Raw genomic sequence first — 25963 nt, 5'->3', positions numbered from 1 at the left:
AGTTCTACTCCATGGGATGCCCCTAGTTTTAAATATGATTAAAAAACAAATGTTTCTAATGAGTACTTTTTGGGGGGGGGTTGCCTGCTTTTGTCAACAGAATTACTGCTGTTTTGAGTACTCATGAGGAAGCTTCCGTATTCTCCCGCCCACTCAAGGACGTAGCCCGGTGTCCATTTTATACTATCCACACAAAAAGTAAGCCCATGTTTCGCCAAAAGTTACAGCCAAGGTATTCAATTACTATTGTTACAGGTAAAAGGTTAAAAAACAAAAAAAGCACTATCTAGCATTGTTTGCAACAGAACGCCCGCCTTTTTTTTTTACAGCCAATAGCTGCTTACAACTGCTCTGGGATCTCTAGATTAGTCTATATACAGTAGTAGTGTTTTATATAGAGGGCCTTTTCCTCCCTGTAGCCTCTATCTCTCTTTTACATATTCTTTGTTGTGTTAGTGAGAGACTGGGTCTTGGGGTTGTCTGACCAAGAGGTGCTGGCCCTGACCCTGAATGGCGATGATGGGACTCTGCAACTCTTCTTGCTATTCCCCCTTCTGGGATGCCTGGGACTAAGCTTGGAGGCTTTGTAACTAACGCTGCTTGTATTTTTAGGAGAAGGGTACCACCCCCCTGCATGTGGCAGCTAAAGCCGGACAGGTCTTCCAGGCTGAGCTTCTCGTAGTGTATGGAGCTGATCCCGGGGCGCCCGATGTGAATGGCAGGACACCCATTGACTATGGCAGGTAAAGAGGCGGTGCCAGGGCATTCTGGGTATTCTAGGTGATCTATTCTATATACCTATATAAACCATTCCCTGTTGGTATGTTAAAAGAAAATGATATTTCCACTTAATTTTTTTTTGCCTATTCTGCAGCAATTTTTTTTTTTTCCTTCAAATTTTGCCTTGTCATATATTAGAAAGAAATCATCTGAAATTGTGCGTTCCATTTTTCGTTTGGTTTAATTGACCTATCTAACAAACATACATCTATTTTTCTGTCCATCTTATTGATGCAAGAATTGCTATAATGTGATCAGTAATGGAGGTATTTGCCACTCAAAGACATGGAGAAAAGTAAACATCGTTTTGATTTAAAAAAAAAATATATATTTTTTGGTTAACCTAATATCCTGTATTTTTGATGCACCCCCAGGCATACCTTCTTCAATACGTTGTCATTTATTATCTCAAATGTTTTCTCCCGAGTAACAAAGCTTAGATCATTACAAACTAGATATGTAAAAATAAAATCGTGCTGACTATTTTAAGAGTTTTAATTCCCAATTATGTTATGGAAACAGATGTAGAAGGAATATTAAAATAAGATTAGGATAAAAAAAGTGTTATGATCCTTCCTCACTCCCCCCCCCCCCCCCCCTGTATTACACTGCGAAATATGCAAGTGCCCTGTAACAAATGATCAGGATTATTGTGACCCCTTGGACTGCTTAGCCCATGTGTGAAGTTTGGCTATGCCAAGAACTACCCATGTGAACCCCCATGTGACCAGCTGCCCTTCCCTCCTGCAGGCAGGCTGGTCACCACGATCTGGCAGACCGATTAGTGGAGTGTCAGTACGAGCTGACGGACAGGCTGGCTTTTTACCTTTGCGGTCGTAAACCTGGTGAGTATCACACAGCTGCAAAGACCATCCATTCTGGAAAGGCAATAGTAGAAGGAAAGGGAGTAGAGATATCCTGTCCCCGCTTTTCGCTTGGCCATGAGGCAAGTCTTGTTGAAACTTTCACGGCTTCATTAACCCTTTCGCCAGAGAAATTGGTAAACTCCTTTCCCCTAGTTTTTATATTCGTAGTTTATTTCCATTGCACCACCAGATTATACAGTATTTATTAGGCGATAGTACCGGTATAGTGGATTTATTAATCACGAGTACTGTCTTTAGGCTTTGTTTAGCTAGATCTTCTTAAAATATCACTAGAATAAAAGTGCATCCATCGTTGGCAGGAGTATACATGCTTATTTCTGATCAATAGAATAGTTTACTGACTTCTTGAAAACATACCTATTAATTATCATTGAAATTTCAAGTCGGGCTTTATATATAAACATCAATCATTGAATTGGGAAAAACTCCAGGGTTGATTCTGAATGGCTCTGTGCTACATCCCACTATGCACAATACTGTCCCAACTATAGGAAGAATCCCAAATGGAGAAATACTCCATAGGAAGACACACAATCACATTCCTAAATACCATAAATTAAGGAATCCATATTCCAAGTTCATTTCATTTGTGGTAAATCTATTATAATGTTCTTTTTGTGTTTAATTTTCTATAGAATAAAGCTGTAAGTCGTATAACTCCCTTTCCGCCAGTTCTCAGTAGCGTTGTAATGTTTAATAGCTTTGTGAGTGTAACTTGTTTTTACCTGCAGGGTATATATATTGTGCCCTTTTAAACTACGCTAACAACTATACAATCTCTCTCTTTCCAGATCATAAAAACGGACATTATATTATCCCGCAGATGGCTGACAGGTAAGTGACTGCACAGCTCACTCACCTGTACGTCCAGTCCTTCTGTTCTAAGCATTCGAAGAACTTTCCTGTGGTAGGATTGCTTTGCATTAAACTACAGCCTCCCCAGCTGCATTTTAAGTTGGCACCAGCACATTGTGGATTTAATGAAACCTGCACTACAACACTCGTTGTTGTTGAAAACATGGAGCTTGCTCTGGATGTCCGACTTTGGCCTTCCCACTTCAGAGGACAGTGATTTTGTCTGATTTCCACTCCTTAGACTAGTAGCAGTCATGATGTGGAAGTGGGTTTGATGCTCTGCGGGTATCTCCTGTTACTAAGGGTGCAGAAGTACAGAAATCGGATGTGCTGTACTTTATTTGTATTGATGACACAGACTCCCCTCCTGCGTCCGTTATGTGCCCTCCTCCTCCGTGTCCAGGAAGTACCCATGACACGGCTGCATCCTGTTTTTATTGAGCTGCTGAACTCCTAATACCCACCCCATGGGGAAGGCTCCATAACTGGGGGTGGGGGAGCATTGTGTTAATTGATACTAAGGCCCATGTATACTAAATGGGGCTAAGCTAGCACATCTAAACACCTTCGAACAACTACTTCAGGTAAAATCAATAAATAAGAGATGTGCATCAAACTCCTTTAGACAGATGTATTCTTGAATAGATTTTAAAATGTTTATACACACATACATACATACATACATACATATATACACACACACACACACACAGACACACACACACACACACACACACACACACACATATTCTCTCTCTGTGTGCATCCATGTATTTGTTTTAAGAAGAAATGCATTACTAATAACATGATTTTGCGGTTCATTTCAAAAGTGAGATTCTAGAAATGAAAGGCCATACATTGCTAGTCTTTATATCACCATGGTAACTTCTTCCGCAGGGATCTTGACAGCCATCTTGAAAACTCCTGTTCAAATAAATCTTAGCATCCATTTTGTGAAATAAGTACGACGACATCATGTTGAGAACTGTTGGTTTATGAAATAAGAAAAGGCAACGGGTAGTGTTTGAGGGGATGAAACTGTGTTTAGCGTGAGGACCTTGTTCATTATACAGCCAAATAATTTTTGCCCAGGCTGGATGTGCTAAAGGCCCATTTTCTCTCTAGTGATGTCGGGCTTTCTGGTAATGATTCCTTCACTGTTCCATGGCAATCACACACTAACCATCACAAATCTATAGATAATCATTGCACATAAGTGTTTTTTATTTGTATTTATTTCTTTTTTATGTATTCTTAATTATAAAGTACGACGAATAAATGTATCATGGGCTTAGCAGAGCCCTTAACAAATACAAATGGCTGAACAAGAAATTATATGGATTCAAGAAAAATAAATAGTATTGGCATGCCATATGCAGTACACCACCAGCGTGACAAAATAAAACCGCTCAACGTCAAAACAGCTGTCTGTGAGTTGGGTTACTGGCTATGCACTTCTTTAACTCCGGCTGTGCTGAAAAGCTGTGTATTGCGGCAGGCATAAGGTTACAGGGGGTCCATGTTAAAATGGACAAGAAGCAAAAGGTGACAGTGTGCTCATTTGCATATCATTTCCCAGAATTCCTGGCTGCAGTTGAAGCATTGTATGCTAAGAGATAATGGGGTAAGGCAGGGATGCAGACTTGCCTGAGACATGTGACTGTGCTCACAAGTGGCATTTTGATTTACAAAATAAAGCCGAATAATCACAGAAAAACTAGCCAATTATATTTAAATTAATCTAAGGACACAAGCGATTGGAGCGCTGCTGCTAAATGCTGTGGATGTTAAAGCGGGAGACCATTTTGCATCAGTTAGGCTGCGCTAATACTGCCGGCGACGCGACCGATGACGTCACTCGTCGCCATTGCGATAGTTGCATTTAAAGTTTAGGCGACGTCGCCGGCTACAAGGCCAGTGACGTCAGAAAGGGGGAAGGCAGAAGGACGGAGAAGCTCTCTGATTGGCCGCAAGGGGAGATCGTCGCTGAAAGAAAATCAAATAACAGTGACTACCAGATTTTTGGGAGCGCCATCGGTCGCGCCGTCGCCTGCACTATAAGCGCAGCCTTGGGGCTGTCATACTGGCCGACTGTGTCACCATGCGGCCCACACGCCTACGGGGGAGAGCTGGGACAGGAGTCCCGTGCCTAGTGGCTGCGGGGCCCGGCGAGCACTAGAAGTTGCTGTTGTGCAGTTTCCTCCTCCACTGGCACGCGCCTGCTGCCGGCAGCCACCCCCCGCTGGTACGCATCTGCGCCTCCTTCCTGCGCCAGACCCCCCCCCCCCTCATACATGGTAAAAGGATCCCCCCCAAATACATAGTAAAAAGACCCCCACCCACCCCCCAATACATAGTATAAAGACCCCCACAATACATAGTAAAATACTATTAAATAGTAAAATATCCCCAAAAAAAGACACCCCCCCCCCAAATACATGGTAAAAAATACACCCTCCCCCCCCAAATACATGGTAAAAAGACCCCCCCCCAAAATACATGATAAAAAGAGCCCCCCAATACATGGTAGAAAGGCCCCCACTCTCCCCCCCAATACATGATAAAAGGACTTCCCCCCCAAATACATAGTAAAAAGACCTGAGTTGGGGTCAAACTGTAGTGCAGTATTGTGCTGTATTTTCACATGAAATGTAACAGTTTCTGTTACTTTTTGTTACCTAAATACTTAAACTACTTTTCAAAAACTATATTTCCTAATTAATTTGATGCAAAGCTATAAACTGCTACAATTTGCTTTTCATTTCATTGTCGTCAATAACATTTATTGTGCCTGTGGGAATAGCTGCTGCATAGATAGGCAGGAGCTCCCTCTAGTAGCGAGAGCTGAGTACTACAAGCTTGTCTGACAACAACCATCATATCTGCAGAAAGGGAGTTTAGAGGCTGGAACACATGCGTGTATATTCAGACACTTGAATAAAACTTGCAGTGTGTACTTTTTTGCATGACTTTTGCATTGGAGAGGTTTTGTAATTCTGGATTGTATCTGTATTGCTTTCTGTCTGCGCGCGCGTATATGTGTTGTGTAGTTCAATGTGTTAATTTGGTGAACAAACAAACTTAATAAAAGGGGGACTTATAAAGCTGCAATGATGCCGATCGGGGCACCTTTGAAGTTTGTGCGTTTTTTTTTTTGTTTTTTTTTGTTTGTTTTTGCGTGCAGTAGTGCTCTGATCGACACTATTGCAGTTTAATGAATAACCCCTGCTAAATTAAGCTGTGATCGTTACAGCAGGTGCGCTGAGCAAGGTATGTGAACACTTTCCAATGTATCAACTTGGTAATATTTATTCCTACTTATAGCATGTTTGATAGCTTTATATCATGTTTGATAGCTTTATATCATGTTTGATAGCTTTATATCATGTTTGATAGCTTTATAGCATGTTTGATAGCTTTATAGCATGTTTGGTTGCTTTTCAAGTTGGGGGTCATTTGTTTCCTCATTTCTTACGTTAATAGCTTCTATATTTAGGGGACATACACATAAGCCGTGGAGCGACTTGCTGCAGCGATTCATATGATGTAGCAATACTCCAATGATAAAGGGGGTGACTCCCACAAATACATCTATGCAGAAAATAAGGACAGGGAGTTTAAGAAGACATGGTTACTGGTGGAATACATGATCATGTGGTCTTGAGAGGTTTACACCTTTACTATACTCTTATGTAACAAAAACCTTTTGAAATTGGCGGCCAAAGCTTTGTTACGTTGTTTCGAAGGATGTGGTGGTGTGAAATGCCGTGTTCTGGCTGTGTGTGTGTAACATTAACGCGCTGTTTAACCTCCGCCTTTCTCCTGTTCTTCCTTGTGCTGCACTGGATATAGATCTCGGCCCAGGGGTGTGCCTCAGAGGTACAGTACTGTGTGTGTGTGTGTGTGTGTGTGTGTGTGTGTGTGTGTGACAGCATTGTGACTTGTGCAGCAATACGGGCCTTTATCACTGTCATCCTGTTACTTTTTTGGGGTTTACAGACTGAAGGTTCGGGGTTATAAAATTTGGACACGGGGTGGCCAACTCCAGTCTTCAAGAGCCACCAACCGTTCAGGTTTTAAGGATATCCCTGCTTCAGCACCAGTGGCTTAGCCAATGAGTATTGGTTGAAGAGCCCTGATCTAGACAATAACTAAATATAATAAGCCTTTTTAATAATTATATATATATATATATATATATATATATATATATATAAATATATTCTGCGTTTCATATGGATACAGATCACTGCAGGTGTTATGCTTCAGTCGGTTGCCTTAAATGATAGAAAAGCTCCCCCATGTACTTCTATATCTGTTAGAAGTCATATGGCTGTTGTCTCTTGGGGTGTATAGCAATACTCTGCAATGAGTGAGTTCATCTTTAGAACAGTGGCCTGCAAACTGGTCTCTATCCCGTTCTGTAAGTGCCGTGCGCGGAGTTGCTTGGCGATGTACAATGAGACCCCTGTGGCACCAACTCTTTTAAGACTCGTTGGTAATTGGCATTGGGAATTAGTGGTTTAGGAAATCCAAAATATCTCCTGCACAGAGCAATTTAGACGACCATGTACAGGTCTGCCAGCTCTCACGCTGCTTGGGCAAGTGTACTGTAAGGGACTTGGTTACAGCAATGCAGGCCCGTAGACTACAGGTTAGTTTAACTTGGCAAAACCGAAATTGTGGCAGTACCCCTTGAACTAGTGTGGATCCCGCACAAGATGTCAAGCCCACTACACACCACCTATATCACTTGTGCTGGTTGTGTCAATCAAACCAGATGAAAGGCGAAATGGAGATCATTTTTTGGTTTCTCGAGTCGGTTTCTGGAATCTCGTGTGACAATGTTTGAGCTTTTGGGCTTTTTACCTATTTTTCCCGCTCGTGTTGAGACATTACATGGCTTAAAATGAGGTTTTAGAAACGTTTAGTTGGTCACTTAAGATGGACTCTGAAGTTCCTTTGTGTTTTAGGTCATTTCTTTTTGCTAAATTAAAATGAACAACATTACAGAAGTCTACCAAGTCAGATGTGGCATAAACCTGGTTGACAGATCTGTAATAAACCATAGTTTCAAACATTTAACATGCATAAAATATAATGGATTGGGTAGAAACATTAGGTGAGATCTCATCCTACATTTAAAGTTCTATTGATCTCAGAGGAATGAAAACAAAAAAGAATTCAGTGAAATATTTGCCAATTATCTCTTATAAAGAGAAGATTTCTCCACTCCGGTAATGGCAATCAGAATAATGTTCTCTCTGTTTGTGGCTGGTGACATTTCCTTTTGTCTAATCTCCAGGGATGAGCTTGACATTGATGGATTTGGAAATAGTAATCATATTCCCTCTTTTCTAATGTAAACCATGCTAATTTGAATAGTCTTTCCTTGTAAAACCAGACCTTCCATCCCCGTTAATAATTTGGTGACTGTTCTCTGCCCTGTTTCCAGTTTTATAATGTGAGGTACCCAAGACGTTATTTTATATTGAATGTGTGGTCTTACGTACTATTTACACATGGGTAAAAATATGCTCTCTTCCCTTCCATCTATACCACATGTTGTGCATGATATTACCCTATTAGCCTTTGCATCTACTGCCTGACATGGAGCATTCTTTATTAGCCTGGTGTCTACAAACACTCCTAAATCCTTCTCCATCAAGGATTGGCCTCATGCTGTCCAATTTTTAGTTTATAGATGGCATGCTTCTTTATGTTTCCCAAATGCACAACCTTACATGTATCTGTATTAAACCCTACCTGCCATTTACCTGCCAAAGTTTCCAATCTATCCAAGTCTTTCTGGAGAGAAATTACACCCTGCTCCAGTTTTACTACCATGCATAATTTAGTGTCATCAGCAAAGATGGAGACGTTGCCCTCTGTCAACCTCAAGGTCATTAATAAACAAGTTAAAAAAGCAGGGGTACCCCAGTACCGATCCTTGAGATACTCCACTCACATCTTTAGCCCCAACCTGAAAAGGTTCCATTTGTGACAACCCTCTGTCATGATTGTGAAAGGTTTGATGCACAAACCCCGAAGTATTTGGAAAGTGTCTTGTTTTCCGAAGTGTTTTCCGTTTGTGGAAGGGTGGTGAAAGTGAGCGAGATTCCACTTTCCCCAGTAATGGGGATCCCCAGTTTGTGCATGGTCCACAACATGTCAGGAGGGAAGCCTTTTTAGAGGTGGGAAAGTTGAGCAGCACCACAGGTCGGAAGGACCAGCGGGGCGTTTGTGACCTCTCCAGCAGCTGTTCTGTGTTACAATTGGGATAACAATGACCCAGGTTGTAAAGAACACGGACCCCAAGTATGGAAATATATATATTTTCAGGAAAATGTATGGTAAAAAGTTGCTATTTGACTTGAAGCAGCATCGCCTTTGATTTCTTTAATTTATTTTTGATTTAAAAGATCGTGTTGGCCATTACCAACACTGATCCTCTGATTCGGGGATACAAGTGTCTGGGAGGTTAACATGAAGCTCTCCCCAGAGCCTCATACAGTCAGACACCAGAGATGAAGAAAATCATAGTTTTTAGCAATACAATAAAATAACAACGGTGGGCAAGCTAATAACATTGTCTGTACAAGTGGAACTCGTATTGGCTTCTGGAGGGGATTGCTGCTTTAAGCTTCACCAAGACCTCTCCCTGCCCCAGGGCAGAGTGTAACATCTGGGCTTTTTTGGCTGTACCCCCCCCCCCCCCTCTCCCCTTCCCTGTGGGTTTGGGTGGTGCAGGATGAGGGGAGCTCTGTTACTCCCCGTCCTCTCACTCTCTCTGTTTACTCTTGCAGTTTGGACCTGTCTGAGCTCGCCAAAGCTGCCAAGAAAAAGCTCCAGGCGGTAAGTTCTGTGCCTGAGTGAGTGTGTGTATTTCTCTGTGTCTTCTATTGGTGACTGGTGCTTCTCCTTGTAAAGATCAGGGAGTCCCAATACGTGTGTCCCCTGTATTTATTGCAGGGGTTCTCAACTCCAGTCGTCAAGATCCCCGCCCCCAAACAGGTCAGGTTCATGATATCCCAGCTGCAGCACAGCTGGCTCAATCAGTGGCTCATTGTTCGACCGAGTCACTGATTGTGCCACCTGTTGCAGCTAGAATATCCTTAAAACCTGACCTGTTGAGGGGTTTTGAGGACTGGAGTTGTGCGCCTCTGTTCTATTAGATGATTTGTTTTTTCTTTTGCTCACCTGCCCTTTTTGTTGTTATTTTGATCATACGACCTCTCACTCTGCCTTGTGCCTCCTCTGCCCTCTTTTTTGGGGAGTAGCCAGCGGCGTAGCTAGACATGTGCGGGCTCCCGAACAAAAAACAAATTCAGAGGACCCATTAATATTAATACTGACTTGATTTTTTTTCACTCTCTCATCATCTCTCCTCATCCCTCCTCCTCATCTCTCCCCTTCCCTCCTCATCATCTCTCCCCATCCCTCCTCCTCATCATCCCTCATCCCTCCTCCTCATCATCCCTCATCTCTCCCCATCCCTCCTCATCATCATCCCTCATCTCTCCCCATCCCTCCTCATCATCATCCCTCATCCCTCCTCATCATCATCTCTCATCTCTCCCCATCCCTCCTCCTCATCTCTCCCCATCCCTCCTCATCATCTCTCCCCATCCCTCATCTCTCCCCATCCCTCATCTCTCCCCATCCCTCATCTCTCCCCATCCCTCATCTCTCCCCATCCCTCATCTCTCCCCATCCCCCCTCCTCATCCCTCATCTCTCCCCATCCCCCCTCCTCATCCCTCATCTCTCCCCATCCCTCCTCCTCATCTCTCCCCATCCCTCCTCATCATCATCTCTCCCCATCCCTCATCTCTCCCCATCCCTCATCTCTCCCCATCCCCCCTCCTCATCCCTCATCTCTCCCTATCCCTCTTCCTCATCATCCCTCATCTCTCCCCATCCCTCCTCCTCATCATCCCTCATCTCTCCCCATCCCTCATCTCTCCCCATCCCTCCTCATCATCTCCCCATCCCTCCTCCTCATCATCTCTCCCCATCCCTCCTCATCATCATCTCTCCCCATCCCTCTTCCTCATCATCCCTCATCTCTCCCCATCCCTCCTCCTCATCATCCCTCATCTCTCCCCATCCCTCATCTCTCCCCATCCCTCATCTCTCCCCATCCCTCCTCATCATCTCCCCATCCCTCCTCCTCCTCATCATCCCTCATCCCTCCTCCTCATCATCCCTCATCTCTCCCCATCCCTCCTCATCATCCCTCATTTCTCCCCATCCCTCCTCCTCATCATCCCTCGTCCCTCCCCATCCCTCCTCCTCATCTCTCTCCCATCCCTCCTCATCATCATCTCTCCCCATCCCTCCTCCTCATCTCTCCCCATCCCTCATCTCTACCCATCCCTCATCTCTCCCCATCCCTCATCTCTCCCCATCCCTCCTCCTCATCATCTCCCCATCTCTCCCCATCCCTCCTCATCATCATCTCTCCCCATCCCTCATCTCTCCCCATCCTTCCTCCTCATCATCCCTCATCTCTCCCCATCCCTCCTCCTCCTCATCCCTCCTCTCTCCCCATCCCTCCTCCTCATCATCTCCCCATCCCTCCTCCTCCTCATCCCTCCTCTTCCTCCTCTCTTCCCCCTCCTCCTCGTCCTCCATCATCATCATCATCTCTGATGCCCGGGCTATAGCTGCACCCTGGGAGTACCACTTTTACCCTGCTTGCTTAATCACCTATCTGTTTACCAGCAGTCTGTCCCTTACAGTTTTCCGACTGTCGCCTTCTCTACGCCCTGATAACCCGTCTGCTTTTGTGACCATCACACTATTTACGCCCTGTCTATCTATCCCCTCTCTTTTTTTCCGGAGTGACACTTTGTCTGCGCCTCCTCCCCCGTTATTGATCGCACTGTGTTCATTCACAGCTCAGTAACCGTCTCTTTGAGGAGCTGGCCATGGATGTATATGATGAGGTGGACCGAAGAGAAAATGATGCAGGTAATAAGGCGGCAGTAACACAACCCACCCGCATGTTTACAGCTGTACTCCAAAGCACCCCCACGTATTAGGGGATTATGTACTTCGAAGGTTAAAAAAAGACGATGCATGTGAACGGACATTATTTTTATTCTATTTTTTTTTTATTATTATTTTTATCTCCGTCACAGGGCAGACTTTGGGAGGTGTTGCTTATGTTAGCTGTACTTCAGTGGCACAGTAATCCGGTTGGCTGAGGCCAGAACAGACCCCCCCCCCTCCCGAAGCAGCCAGGGCAGCTCTCCCAACGCGGTTGGCGGCCTTGCAAACCATTAATAAACAGATAAATAAATAGTGTTCAGGGCACTCACCCAGAATGTAGATTCAAGTCCAGAATGTAGCGCAATCAATTGGGAAATAGGCTTGCGGTGAGAAACTCTTCACTCGTACAATTTATCATGCGTATCCTAGTTAAATATACAATTTATCATGCGTATCCTAGTTAAATATACAATTTATCATGCGTATCCTAGTTAAATATACAATTTATCATGTGTATCCTAGTTAAATATACAATATATCATACGTACGTCTAGTTAAATTACTTGGCTAGTACGATCAGTACATATGTGGTAAGTCCACAGCAATTTCAGGAGCAAAGGAAAAGCGTTATTATGGAAGTATCAAACGATGTTAAATATTCTTTAAATAGGGCCCATGGGGGATGGAAACATCTACAAAGCTTTCATAAAGGGTATCGGAGCGTGACCAGGGTTTATACACTACAGGCATACCCCGCATTAGCAATGGGACCGAAGCATGTATGTGAAGTGAAAATGTACTTAAAGTGAAGCACTACCTTTTCCCACTTATCGATGCATGTACTGTACTGCAATCGTCATATACGCGCATAACTGATGTAAATAACGCATTTGTAACAGGCTCTATAGTCTCCCCGCTTGTGCACAGCTTCGGTACAGGTAGGGAGCTGTTATTGCTGTTCAGGACGTGACGACAGGCGCATGCGCGAGCTGCAGTTTGCCTATTGGGCGATATGTACTTACTCGCGAGTGTACTTAAAGTGAGTGTCCTTAAACCGGGGTATGCCTGTATTAAAGACATCATTCGCTAATGCTGATCAATCTCCGATAGCCAGTTAATGACAATAAGGCGATATCGAAGCTTTGAGAATTCCACCCCCATTGATCCACAAATATTTTTCCATGTCCACAATCCATGCGTGGAATCTGCGGTGGCATAGTGGGGTCATTCGGTTTCTAAAATAAATACACGTACAGAGAGAAGTATATTTCTGCACATTAAAAGATGTCCTATTTTGAAACGTGAAAGCCCCATTGTTCCCATCGTGCAGCAGTGCGATCGCTGCTCTGAGCAGAGTGCTACATATCTGCAGCTGCAAGAGGGCGAGTTCTTGCTTTCTGCGCCATTCACTCTTGGGTCTCGCTGTTGGGATGAGATGAGAGCTCCAATATCTGCTTCTCCCCAAACAGCGAGCAAAGCGCTCATTTATCATGGGGTTAACACGCTGCTTGTTGCAAGCCTAAATCAGTCCAGACGTGTGTCAGCTGCCTGCTGAGGGATATGTCTCACTTTCCCAGTGTTTGTGTCTCTTCTTCATACTGCGTTCTTTCTCTGCTTTTTTCCCCTCCCATCTATGGTATAACATTGTGGTTTGTGCGCGTGTCACTTTCTCTTTCTTTCCTGAGCCCCTGTCTGACGGTCACAATCTTTGCCGCAGTTTGCACTATATATACACAATGAAAAAATTAAAACCAATTTGGAATAGTGATGCACGATTTCATTTTTATACATGCCAACCAAATATTCCATGTTTTTTCTTACCGGATAAGTTTGTTTCCAGGCCTTCCAGATGTGTGGGCAAGACTTGGGGGGGGGGAGGGGGGGAGGGGGGATTTGTGCTTTCATGGGACTTGGGACATGTCACCCTTTTAATCCCTCTTCAATATGTTGCTGGCCTCCGGCAGTGAAGGGGTTAAACATTAGGCGTGTTGCTCACGCACATAGCAGCAGCTGTTGCCCATAGGGGAATTATTCTCCCTTAAATAGTCATGGTCTCCCTTACATTCGTTTTTCTGTTGCATCCATAGACTTGAATGAACTTCCCTCTCCAAAGTCCGAAATCTCACTGCTCTCAGCAGGCGCTTCAGTAACTGTGCCCTGTTGTGCCTGGGTCACCTAAGATGGTGCTACAGCTGGGCCCGTGGCAGCTGCCCCTCGCCGGGGGAAGCAGGGCGTTGCCCCATACACCTGCACATGGTACGGTGATGCACGATTTTGTGGTGGCGGTGAACTACCAGGATTTGCATCATGTGCAGCTGTGGTTACCGTGCAAGTTCTTGGAAGCTGCAGGCCTGATTTTGCCAGACTATATGATAGAACTTTTAATGTGATGCACAAAGAACAGAAGCAAGGGGGAGGGGGGGAGAGGGAGGGCATTCAATAAACAGTGCTGATCGGGGCACTATTGCAGGGAGATTCCTGTTGGACTCCATGAAAAATAACCATTGCTAGGTTCTATTTCTTGCCTCGCAGTATGAGGAAGTTGTTCAGTTAACTGTAATAACTTGCTGTTGTCCACTTATCTGAATGGACCGTGGCGCTGTGGGGGGGGGGGGGCAATTAATTAAATGGCGGTAGTACACAACTGCACAGTAATAGTGAGTACCTGCCTTCATTTCTCTGAGCTTGTCCGCCTCTTGCTTTCTCGTTCTCTGTATGTGTTTGCGTGTGCGCTCTGCTTTGACATTTCCCCCCTGGGTTCTGGCCTGAGCAGTGTTTCTTGGAGCGATGTAAACACTCCAGTCAACAACGAAAACATTCTTTTGCCACATATTTCTTTTTGCCCCCAGCTCCACACATCACCCTTGTTCCAGACGTAGACGTCACATGTCCGCGCTGCCAGGGGAATGTGGGAAGTGGAATTAAACCACGTTAACGCCAGCAGTGGAGTTCAATGGGTTAACCCCATGTAGTTCCTCCCGACACTTGTACTGCTCTCATGCCAGAAAACTCGTTTTTGTAGCCGAGAACACAAATGAATAATAACCATAAAAAGAAACTCTATCTTCTTTTTTTTTTCATTATAATTTTTTTTATGAACCAGTTCCTGACTCAGCCCACATTCCATGTGGCTGCCAATTTCTGAGCAGTGTAAGCAGGCCTTAACGGAGCTTCTCATCTTAAGAGAGACAGACAGAGACTATTATGCTCTCGCTCTCTCCGTCTCCTTGCGCAGACGAGAGGCTGGACCGCAGCGCAGGCTGCGGGAGCTCTCCACCCTGACCTGAGGACAACACGTAGTTAGTCTCTCGCCCGTCCCATTCCACGGTTGGGTTGTCTCAGGACTAGGCACGGACGGTGGCATGCGACTTCTCACAAGCAGAGCTCTCAGCCTGTGGATAACCGTAGGCCAGCGCTGTCAGGTACTGTGCCAACATTCATCCATTTTATTTTTAAGGCGACTTCAGTGTCATGGGCTTCTTTGGAAAGCTTGTGACCCTTAAAGTAACATCTTGTGCCTATTTGAGTATCCTGTAGACATTGGGTATGTGTTACTTTACTTTGGGTCCATTGAATTCATGCTGATTAGCTGCTTATGATGTTTTTATTATAATAATAATAATAATAATAATAATAATAATAAAAAAGGCTTTGTAGTTACTGAGAAAACAAGGAACAAAAAACAATTCCTCTGTAGTTTTAAGGACTGACATGTAATGTCGTTGGTGATTAGACGGAGTATTGTGACCAGCCTCAAACCTTCTGTTTACCATGGAAATCTTTATCCTCGTCTTTATTTATTTTTATATATTTAAAAAAAAAGTGTGGGACACATTTAACCTATTAAATACATTCTCTCTCTCTCTTTCTCTCTCTTTCTCTCTCTTTCTCTCTTTCTCTCTCTCTTTTTCTCTCTCTCTCTCTCTCTTTCTCTCTTTGTGTGTGTCTTTCTCTCTCTCTCTCTCTTTCTCTCTCTTTCTTTTTCTCTCTCTTTCTCTCTCTTTCTTTTTCTCTCTCTTTCTCTCTCTTTCTCTCTCTCTCTTTCTCTCTCTTTCTCTTTCTCTCTCTTTCTCTCTCTTTCTCTCTCTCTCTCTCTCTCTCATATAATTAAAAAAAAAAATTATGAGTCCTTTATTGTTAAAAATAAAGTTATACTGTTTCTGATATTTACCAGATTCTAAAGATGTAAAACAATAGCGCATCACTTTGTGGCAGCTTTATCAGGCGCCGTTACAGGTTGGTACACCCGATCTGGCGTTCACGCAGTATTCGGGGCATCAACTCAAACCAGAGCATGCTGTAAAACCAATAAGGGATTCGGGGCCTTTTTTCTGATAAATCATCTTTTCTCGAAACAGAAAGGTGAGCCAATCGAACAAAACTAAGGGTTTTTTTTAATTTCTTTTTTTAAATAAAGTAGTTGTATTTCATGCGATCGGGTATCACTGCATGGTCACCGCTGGGCTACGCCGAGATCCCCAGCAGGAATTCCATGTCATCGCACATCTAGTTGTTCCCTCTGATATTCTGTCAGTCAGGCTGCTACCCCTTATGACAGAGCTATGAGTGGAGGATGCTGGATTAAACTCCAAAGTGATAGATTCAACCTGCAGGGGAGAAGACCCACTGTGAATTCTGTATGGCTGCAGGAACCAGATTACCCCTTGTGCAGCTGGAGAGTCAGGAAACCCATTTTACTTTGGTACTTTGCAGGTCCCTCAAACGCAGAACCGGTGCAACCGCCTTCCACCTCGCCACTGTCACGTGACCTTTCCTGTAATTCTTTTTCTAATTTAGCTCACCCGTCCCCTCTTCATTTTGACTACAATGTATTTTGGTGACTTAACCTACTAACGATCCCTTTTCTACCTCCAGTAGTAATAGTTTTTTATGCTTGGTGCTGGGCTAGGGAAGAGTTCTTTAAAAGAGAGCCATCGTTTCCTCTCCTCCACTGCTTCAGCTTTGTGGCGTTTACTGCAATATGTATTTCTTGCATCCAGCATCGCGAAATAGCCACGTAATAGTCCTTGGAATCGGTGCCTTCGCTGCCTTTCCTTCTCGTTCCTTTGCGTTTCACTTTGAGACAGAGTTGGCGAGCACAGACCCACCATGGTACTGGCAAAAAGCCTCGTTTGCTGCTTCTAAAAATACAAATTATTTCAAAAGATAGGAAAAATGAATATGCTCTCGTTTTTCACCTTTTATTTCCCCCAAAGAAAAGGTTTCCATTTCTCCTAATCAGAAATGTAGTTTCCAGTCTACTAGAAATATTGAGACACTCATTTTTTGAATTTGCACTTCAAGGGGCATTTCCCAAGACCAAGGGGTATTAATAGCAGTGACATGCTTACGTGATTCCGCCTTTCTGTTACCAAAATATGACACCTCTTAGTATATTTAATTTATAAACTTGATGAGCTGAGACTTGTGGCGGGTTTGATTCCGGGTGGTTACTTCCTTCTGTTTGTCGCTGTGTATTCAGTAGTAGCTTGCACAGGCAAAACTCCCCCATCTCCCTGTGGCGGGATAAGAGTAGAGGAAAACAGTGTATTGACAAATACTTACCCATTCAGAGGCGGGAAGAAGAGCAGCCAAATATTTGCTTTAACAACGGTTACATTTGTTGAAGGAAGCCAACTGTTCCATTTTTATAAAATCTTGCTTTTCATTAAGCTTCCAGGAATTGCACCTTTTTTAATGTTAATTCACTGTAGCATCTAAACCATTACCCATCTAATTGTGAGGTCACCCATGGGAACCCGTTTCTGTCCCTAATACTACGCTCTGTTGTGCTTTTTCTCAGTTTGGCTGTTATGCCTCAATGAGCAGACCTGTAAAGCACATCGTCAATTAGCAGAAATAAGCTCCATTTGTACCTCTGACATTTTCTAAAGCTGCTAGTTATCGGTAGCACTAGTCCGTGCAGATCAACATTACGGTTTCCTTGTTCAATGTTCGTGCTCTATTACCTAGCTGAACGTGTGACTTGTATTCTTTTACTGTTTAAAAAGTATAGGAAACCCTAATAAAAAGAAAATAAACGAAACCATGAAGTGACGTCAAAGTAAACCTGTTACAGAGCAGAGTGCTATCATTTGAGTGCATCTCAGGCTTATATTTTTAGGTGTCTGCAGTTTTGTAGTATAGGCTGATGGTTTCCTGACATGTTCTAGTCTTCGTTGGAGTTGAACCCAAGAACACAAACGACTCTCCTTCATTCTAGTAATAACAGACTGTGCTGTGCTATTTAGTCATCTATTTTGTGCTCCAGACCTGGAGGGACAGTCCAGTTTGACCAATGTGTTGGAGATGCAGGAACATCAAATGGCTCAGCCACCTCCTAGAACATCTTTTTTTTAATTTTTTTTCTTCAATTGTTCCTTAATCATTTTGGTTTAATAGCTTTACCCCGGAAAGCGTATAAACGGCACAGAACATACAATGTCATGGTACTTCCTTAGGCGCTTGTTAGAAGATGGTTACATAGTAGATGAGGTTGAAAAAAGACATGCGTCCATCAAGTTCAACCTATGAGCAATTTAGACAGATACTTTATCCTATATTTCTGCTTGCAATATATTGATCCAGAGGAAGGCAAACAGAAAACCTCTGTGAAATATCATCCAATGGCATCTTGGAAGGGGAAAAGTAAATTCCTTCCTGACTCCAGTAATTGGCAATCAGGTTACTCCCAGGATCAACATCCTTCCCATGTTTACTTATTTGGTATATCCCTGTATTTCCTTTCTAAAAAGATGGCCAACTTTTTTTTGGATCATAGAGTGCAGCAGCAATGCCACGATTGAAGTGATCGGGAGAGGATAAGAGGATTTAGACTCCATTGCAACCCTGTCCCACATCCTCGGTGTGCTCACCGCTGCCTCTTTACATGGAGTAGTAGTGTTGTGGATGCTCTTGGGTCGGGGAGGACAGCAATGTCCCAGGGAGTCCTCTGCGAATCGAGGCAGCGTGAAGAGTGTGGACGTGATGAGGAAGGCCAGTGTACGGATGTCCAGAAAACAGCAGCCTGCCCCTCCAAGGTGATCAGAAATAGATTCTCTGTCCGCATGTGATCAGAGTGGAAAAGAGATGGTTTGGTCCAGCGAGGTGTAACCACACTAAATCATGTTGTATGCGTTGCTCCTTTTGCTGGCAGGGGAAAACAGTTCATTCAGTGTTAACTAGCACCCAATGAGGAAATGGCAGCCGGTTTCGGCGTGCTACATTACACAGTCACTTTACAGAGCATGAGAGGGTTAGTTTAAAGGTGACATGAATTACATTTTTTCCCCGATGTTTTTAATAGCGGTGATCTGCACCCCTTTATTTTTTTTTTTTTTTTTTAATCGTAACAAACCCCCATGGTCTTTTCTTACTGGTACAGTGCCAGTACATCAATGATGGGAAACAAGATACTGATAATCTATATTTGAACCAATGGGGGTGTTTCAGAACAAGACAACTCCTTTGCCATGTAGGCTAACCAGCTTTCCAAGTAGGCCAGGAGTGGCCAACTCCAGTCCTTAAGAGCATCCAAACAGGTCAGGTTTTCAATATCCCAGCTTTAGCACAGGTGGCTCAGTCCAAGACTGCACCACCTGTGCTGAAGCAGGGACATCCTGAAAACCTGACCTTTTGGCCCCTTGAGGACTGAAGTTGCCCACTCCTGAAATAGAGCAAATAAGAACACATGATTATTGATTATGGTGTATATATCTGAGGTTACAAAATGGTGGCGGGTAGCTAGAAAATCTATCTCCTGGCATCACCAATAAGCATCCTCTTTATAGGAGATGTCTCCAGCGTTCGTGCCTCTACCTCTCCGGCGCGTGCGTGCCCGTTTACTAAACCCTGTCAAGAAGGAAAACCGCCCACAGGGCCCAGATTCCGTACGATTTGTTAACCCCGCGCATGTTTCCATTCGGTGCCATTGGAACCCCAGTCTCCGGAGATATTCAGTGCTGAAATTAAATTGAATTCCATTAAATAACAGGGAGGCGGGGGGGGGGGGGGGGCGGGTGCTGTGTAATATAATGTTACTCTTATTTAGTGCTCTAATTAGCTTAAAAAGTAGTGGTCCTGTATCTGATCTAAATAAACATGAGCTAAAACCGAGAAACCTTTGTTTAAGGAAGGTTGTAATGTTGAATTTTGTGAGTTTTGTGGAAGTGCACCGTTTATATGCCCAGAAAGCCCCCACCCCTGATAGTATGGCATATGCCCAGAAAGCCCCCTCCCCTGATAGTATGGCATATCCCCAGAAAGCCCCCACCCCTGATAGTATGGCATATGCCCAGAAAGCCCCCTCCCCTGATAGTATGGCATATCCCCAGAAAGCCCCCACCCCTGATAGTATGGCATATGCCCAGAAAGCCCCCTCCCCTGATTGTATGGTGCCTCCTTTACAGCAGTCCTATAATGTCAGTCTGTTCTGAGATGGCTGTGCAGCCTTTAGATCCAACGAGACTATTCATACTTGGAAAGGAATAGAGAATTAGACTCATCTCCTGAGAACTGCAATTAAGATCCTGAGCGCTCACTGGGGCCCCCCATTCCTCCTCCCATTCCTCCCACCCCTCCTGCTCTTCCAGCTTTGTATTTTGACATTTAATCATTAAAGCAAAAGTGCCATTTTTGCTTTTTGGATGCTCCCAAAGCCTTTGACGTGGTCCAGCTAAAGTGAAATTAAAGGCCAGGATTCACTATGCCTCAATGCTGGATATCGCACCGATGGGGCGTTAACTGCCATTGACACCAGAAAGCCGTATCGGGGCGTGCCACCACGCATCGTGGCTTAATGAATCCCGACCAAACACTGCTTTTGGGCCTGAAGTAGCCCTAGTGTATTCTCTCTCGCCTGGTGAAAGAGAAGGACCGAGTGGTGACGTCATTGCATGTGAACCTGGTTCCAATGCCAGTGTCCTCTTCTTGTGACTTTGTATGTATCGGACACCAAAAAACAGGTTGTAAGCTCTATGGGGGTAAGGACTTGTCCCTGGGGGGGGGGGAAACAGCACAGGAATTTGTATACTGCAGTACTATGTAAGAGATTACGTTAAGACACTTGTATACAAGCCTGTTACACCTTGCGAATCCTTGCAATCAACAGGGTAAATGCAGTGGGTTAAGTTTTCTTGGGATGTCAGGGATTTGTGGAGATCATAGTATGTATGAATATGCTTTTGTTTTGAAGTTTTTTAACGGCACCAGCTGGGAAAACACAGCGAGGTTAACTTAAGCTGCGTAATTAGAGTCTGGGTGCCCAAAGAAACAAACTAGTGCTGAGTAGCTGAAAATGTGCATGTTGCAAGAGCAGGTGCTCCATTTCTGCCAAGAGGGAGAGGACCTTCTAGTTGTTTTTAGATAACCCGGTCATGGTTAGTGACAGACTCCCAGCGTGGCACACACACACACACACACACTGGTTCTCTTACCTTGATTCTGTCCTTCTGAAGATTCTGGTACTTTGGCTCAGAAGACTCTTGCAGTCTTACTTTAAGTAGCGCCTGCCTCTTCCCTTCCTGTGCTCTGCCTCTTCCCTGCCTGTGCTCTGCCTCTTCCCTGCCTGTGCTCTGCCTGTGCTCTGCCTCTTCCCTGCCTGTGCTCTGCCTCTTCCCTGCCTGTGCTCTGCCTCTTCCCTGCCTGTGCTCTGCCTCTTCCCTGCCTGTGCTCTGCCTCTTCCCTGCCTGTGCTCTGCCTGTGCTCTGCCTCTTCCCTGCCTGTGCTCTGCCTCTTCCCTGCCTGTGCTCTGCCTCTTCCCTGCCTGTGCTCTGCCTCTTCCCTTCCTGTGCTCTGCCTCTTCCCTGCCTGTGCTCTGCCTCTTCCCTGCCTGTGCTCTGCCTCTTCCCTGCCTGTGCTCTGCCTGTGCTCTGCCTCTTCCCTGCCTGTGCCCTGCCTGTGCTCTGCCTCTTCCCTGCCTGTGCTCTGCCTCTTCCCTGCCTGTGCTCTGCCTCTTCCCTGCCTGTGCGCTGCCTCTTCCCTGCCTGTGCTCTGCCTCTTCCCTGCCTGTGCTCTGCCTCTTCCCTGCCTGTGCTCTGCCTCTTCCCTGCCTGTGCTCTGCCTCTTCCCTGCCTGTGCTCTGCCTCTTCCCTGCCTGTGCTCTGCCTCTTCCCTGCCTGTGCTCTGCCTCTTCCCTGCCTGTGCTCTGCCTCTTCCCTGCCTGTGCTCTGCCTCTTCCCTGCCTGTGCTCTGCCTGTGCTCTGCCTCTTCCCTGCCTCTTCCCTGCCTGTGCTCTGCCTGTGCTCTGCCTCTTCCCTGCCTCTTCCCTGCCTCTTCCCTGCCTGTGCCCTGCCTGTGCTCTGCCTCTTCCCTGCCTCTTCCCTGCCTGTGCTCTGCCTCTTCCCTGCCTGTGCTCTGCCTGTGCTCTGCCTCTTCCCTGCCTCTTCCCTGCCTCTTCCCTGCCTGTGCTCTGCCTCTTCCCTGCCTGTGCTCTGCCTGTGCTCTGCCTCTTCCCTGCCTGTGCTCTGCCTGTGCTCTGCCTGTGCTCTGCCTCTTCCCTGCCTGTGCTCTGCTTGTGCTCTGCCTCTTCCCTGCCTGTGCTCTGCCTCTTCCCTGCCTCATCCCTGCCTGTGCTCTGGGGCAGCAGCTTCATGTTCCACAACAGTTTCTCAGTTGCGGTTTACAAGCGCTGCACAAGTGAATAAGGGAAGCAGTGACCCAAAACATGTCCACCACAACCTCCTTTATAACTGTCCCTATGTCAAACTTGTAATTGGTGCCTCATTTGTTGTCAGTCTGCTGTTAATACCGCTCTGAAATGTGCTGTAATATGTGGCGGTGTGCTGAAACAGCCTTTCTGATCTACATTTAAATAACCTGCTAAACACATATATTTAACCATGAAATAAATGCTCAGATTATGTTGCCAAGTGGGGCTGCACCTTTTATATCATAGGAGGACATTGTGATCCACAATATACACCGTTAAAAAGGACGTGGCATGGGACGGTTCAGTCTGTCCACGGGAGCCTCATCCAGCAGGGCAGAGGGGAGAGATTCCATTAGTTCTGCATCAGCCTGTGCCTGGTTAGGGAGTTAATATGTTCTCCCTCTGTCCTCCTCCTCATCCCGTCTCTGCTCTTCTCTGCAGTTTGGCTGACAACCCAGAACCACAGCACGCTGGTCACAGAGCGGAGTGCTGTACCCTTCTTACCAGTTAACCCTGAATACTCTGCTACGAGGAACCAGGTGAGCGGGTAATGGAGGGTAGCAATACATCTCTTATCCCTGCACATCTGTCTACGGGCTTCAATAAGCACATATGAGTGCAGAGTATATATCATGGCTCTGTTACTAACGTTAGTGCCATTAAGGCATTTAGCACTGACCAACCGAGTTCCACATTTTACTATCCCTCTCACATGGGTTTGCTCTTTATCATTTCTGTTTTTCTTCCCAATCTTTTTTTGCTTTCTCTCCATGTCTTCCCCCCCACCCCCCCCACTCCTGTGATTTTTCTCTACGCTCTCGCCTTCTCCTTTTCTTGGCACAGCAATACCTAGTGTGCAGGGAAGCTCTGTCCTGACTCCTGCTCTCTGTCCTGTAGGGGCGACAGAAGCTGGCACGCTTCAATGCGCGGGAATTTGCCACTTTGATCATAGACATCCTGAGTGAAGCCAAGAGACGGCAGCAGGGCAAGAGCTCCATCATTCCCACAGGTAGGGCAGCCTTCCGTCATTCCCACAGGTAGGGGAGCCTTCCGTCATTCCCACAGGTAGGGGGGCCATCCGTCATTCCCACAGGTAGGGGAGCCTTCCGTCATTCCCACAGGTAGGGCAGCCTTCCGTCATTCCCACAGGTAGGGGAGCCTTCCGTCATTCCCACAGGTAGGGGAGCCGTCCGTCATTCCCACAGGTAGGGGAGCCTTCCGTCATTCCCACAGGTAGGGGAGCCTTCCGTCATTCCCACAGGTAGGGGAGCTGTCCGTCATTCCCACAGGTAGGGGAGCCTTCCGTCATTCCCACAGGTAGGGGAGCCGTCCGTCATTCCCACAGGTAGGGGAGCCTTCCGTCATTCCCACTGGTAGGGGGGCCTTCCGTCATTCCCACAGGTAGGGGGGCCGTCCGTCATTCCCACAGGTAGGGGAGCCTTCCGTCATTCCCACAGGTAGGGGGGCCGTCCGTCATTCCCACAGGTAGGGGAGCCTTCCGTCATTCCCACAGGTAGGGGAGCCGTCCGTCATTCCCACAGGTAGGGGAGCTGTCCGTCATTCCCACAGGTAGGGGAGCCGTCCGTCATTCCCACAGGTAGGGCAGCCTTCCGTCATTCCCACTGGTAGGGGAGCCGTCCGTCATTCCCACAGGTAGGGGAGCCTTCCGTCATTCCCACAGGTAGGGGAGCCTTCCGTCATTCCCACGGGTAGGGGAGCCTTCCGTCATTCCCACAGGTAGGGGAGCCTTCCGTCATTCCCACAGGTAGGGGAGCCTTCCGTCATTCCCACAGGTAGGGGAGCTGTCCGTCATTCCCACAGGTAGGGGAGCCGTCCGTCATTCCCACAGGTAGGGGAGCCGTCCGTCATTCCCACAGGTAGGGCAGCCTTCCGTCATTCCCACAGGTAGGGGAGCCTTCCGTCATTCCCACAGGTAGGGGAGCCTTCCGTCATTCCCACAGGTAGGGGAGCCTTCCGTCATTCCCACAGGTAGGGGAGCCTTCCGTCATTCCCACAGGTAGGGGAGCCTTCCGTCATTCCCACAGGTAGGGGAGCCTTCCGTCATTCCCACAGGTAGGGGAGCCTTCCGTCATTCCCACAGGTAGGGGAGCCTTCCGTCATTCCCACAGGTAGGGGAGCTGTCCGTCATTCCCACAGGTAGGGGAGCCTTCCGTCATTCCCACAGGTAGGGGAGCCGTCCGTCATTCCCACAGGTAGGGGAGCTGTCCGTCATTCCCACAGGTAAGGGAGCCGTCCGTCATTCCCACAGGTAGGGGAGCCTTCCGTCATTCCCACAGGTAGGGCAGCCTTCCGTCATTCCCACAGGTAGGGGAGCCTTCCGTCATTCCCACAGGTAGGGGAGCCTTCCGTCATTCCCACTGGTAGGGGAGCCGTCCGTCATTCCCACAGGTAGGGGGGCCGTCCGTCATTCCCACAGGTAGGGGAGCCTTCCGTCATTCCCACAGGTAGGGGAGCCTTCCGTCATTCCCACAGGTAGGGCAGCCTTCCGTCATTCCCACTGGTAGGGGAGCCTTCCGTCATTCCCACAGGTAGGGGAGCCTTCCGTCATTCCCACTGGTAGGGGAGCCGTCCGTCATTCCCACAGGTAGGGGAGCTGTCCGTCATTCCCACAGGTAGGGGAGCCTTCCGTCATTCCCACAGGTAGGGGAGCCTTCCGTCATTCCCACAGGTAGGGGAGCCTTCCGTCATTCCCACAGGTAGGGGAGCCTTCCGTCAATCCCACAGGTAGGGGAGCCTTCCGTCATTCCCACTGGTAGGGGAGCCGTCCGTCATTCCCACAGGTAGGGGAGCTGTCCGTCATTCCCACAGGTAGGGGAGCCTTCCGTCATTCCCACAGGTAGGGGAGCCGTCCGTCATTCCCACAGGTAGGGGAGCCTTCCGTCATTCCCACAGGTAGGGGAGCTGTCCGTCATTCCCACAGGTAGGGGAGCCTTCCGTCATTCCCACAGGTAGGGGGGCCATCCGTCATTCCCACAGGTAGGGGAGCCATCCGTCATTCCCACAGGTAGGGGAGCCTTCCGTCATTCCCACAGGTAGGGGAGCCTTCCGTCATTCCCACAGGTAGGGGAGCCTTCCGTCATTCCCACAGGTAGGGGAGCCTTCCGTCATTCCCACAGGTAGGGGAGCCTTCCGTCATTCCCACAGGTAGGGGAGCCTTCCGTCATTCCCACAGGTAGGGGAGCCGTCCGTCATTCCCACAGGTAGGGGAGCCTTCCGTCATTCCCACAGGTAGGGGAGCCTTCCGTCAATCCCACAGGTAGGGCAGCCTTCCGTCATTCCCCCAGGTAGGGCAGCCTTCCGTCTTTCCCACAGGTAGGGGAGCCTTCCATCATTCCCACAGGTAGGGGGGCCTTCCGTCATTCCCACTGGTAGGGCAGCATTCCGTCATTCCCACAGGTATTGGAGGGAGCCTTCCGTCATTCCCACTGGTAGGGGAGCCTTCCGTCATTCCCACAGGTAGGGGAGCCGTCCGTCATTCCCACAGGTAGGGGAGCCGTCCGTCATTCCCACAGGTAGGGGAGCCGTCCGTCATTCCCACAGGTAGGGGAGCCGTCCGTCATTCCCACAGGTAGGGCAGCCTTCCGTCATTCCCACAGGTAGGGGAGCCTTCCGTCAATCCCACAGGTAGGGGAGCCTTCCGTCATTCCCACAGGTAGGGGAGCCGTCCGTCATTCCCACAGGTAGGGGAGCCTTCCGTCATTCCCACAGGTAGGGGAGCCTTCCGTCATTCCCACAGGTAGGGGGGCCATCCGTCATTCCCACAGGTAGGGCGGCCT

At 46.9% G+C, this 25963-nt stretch overlaps 1 protein-coding gene across 4 annotated transcripts in view; it reads left to right on the top strand.

The window, feature by feature from the left end:
* Positions 1-25963, top strand: part of GIT1 (GIT ArfGAP 1) — a 120575-nt gene that overhangs the window by 72560 nt on the left and 22052 nt on the right. For 3 of the 4 annotated variants that reach the window (XM_075594201.1, XM_075594202.1, XM_075594199.1), the window contains exons 6-13: positions 613-743; positions 1531-1625; positions 2459-2501; positions 6375-6401; positions 9329-9377; positions 11425-11497; positions 22608-22705; positions 23064-23175. In XM_075594201.1, the coding sequence (XP_075450316.1) occupies positions 613-743; positions 1531-1625; positions 2459-2501; positions 6375-6401; positions 9329-9377; positions 11425-11497; positions 22608-22705; positions 23064-23175 (628 nt within the window). The remainder of the gene's footprint in view (positions 1-612; positions 744-1530; positions 1626-2458; positions 2502-6374; positions 6402-9328; positions 9378-11424; positions 11498-22607; positions 22706-23063; positions 23176-25963) is intronic. The other variant, XM_075594200.1, reaches the window with a different exon arrangement.

The sequence above is a fragment of the Ascaphus truei genome, chromosome 3 (genome assembly GCF_040206685.1).
Source record: "Ascaphus truei isolate aAscTru1 chromosome 3, aAscTru1.hap1, whole genome shotgun sequence".
Classification (NCBI taxonomy): domain Eukaryota; kingdom Metazoa; phylum Chordata; class Amphibia; order Anura; family Ascaphidae; genus Ascaphus; species Ascaphus truei.
The sequence above is the reverse complement of the archived record's forward strand: the minus strand, read 5'-3'. Positions and strand labels throughout refer to the sequence as shown.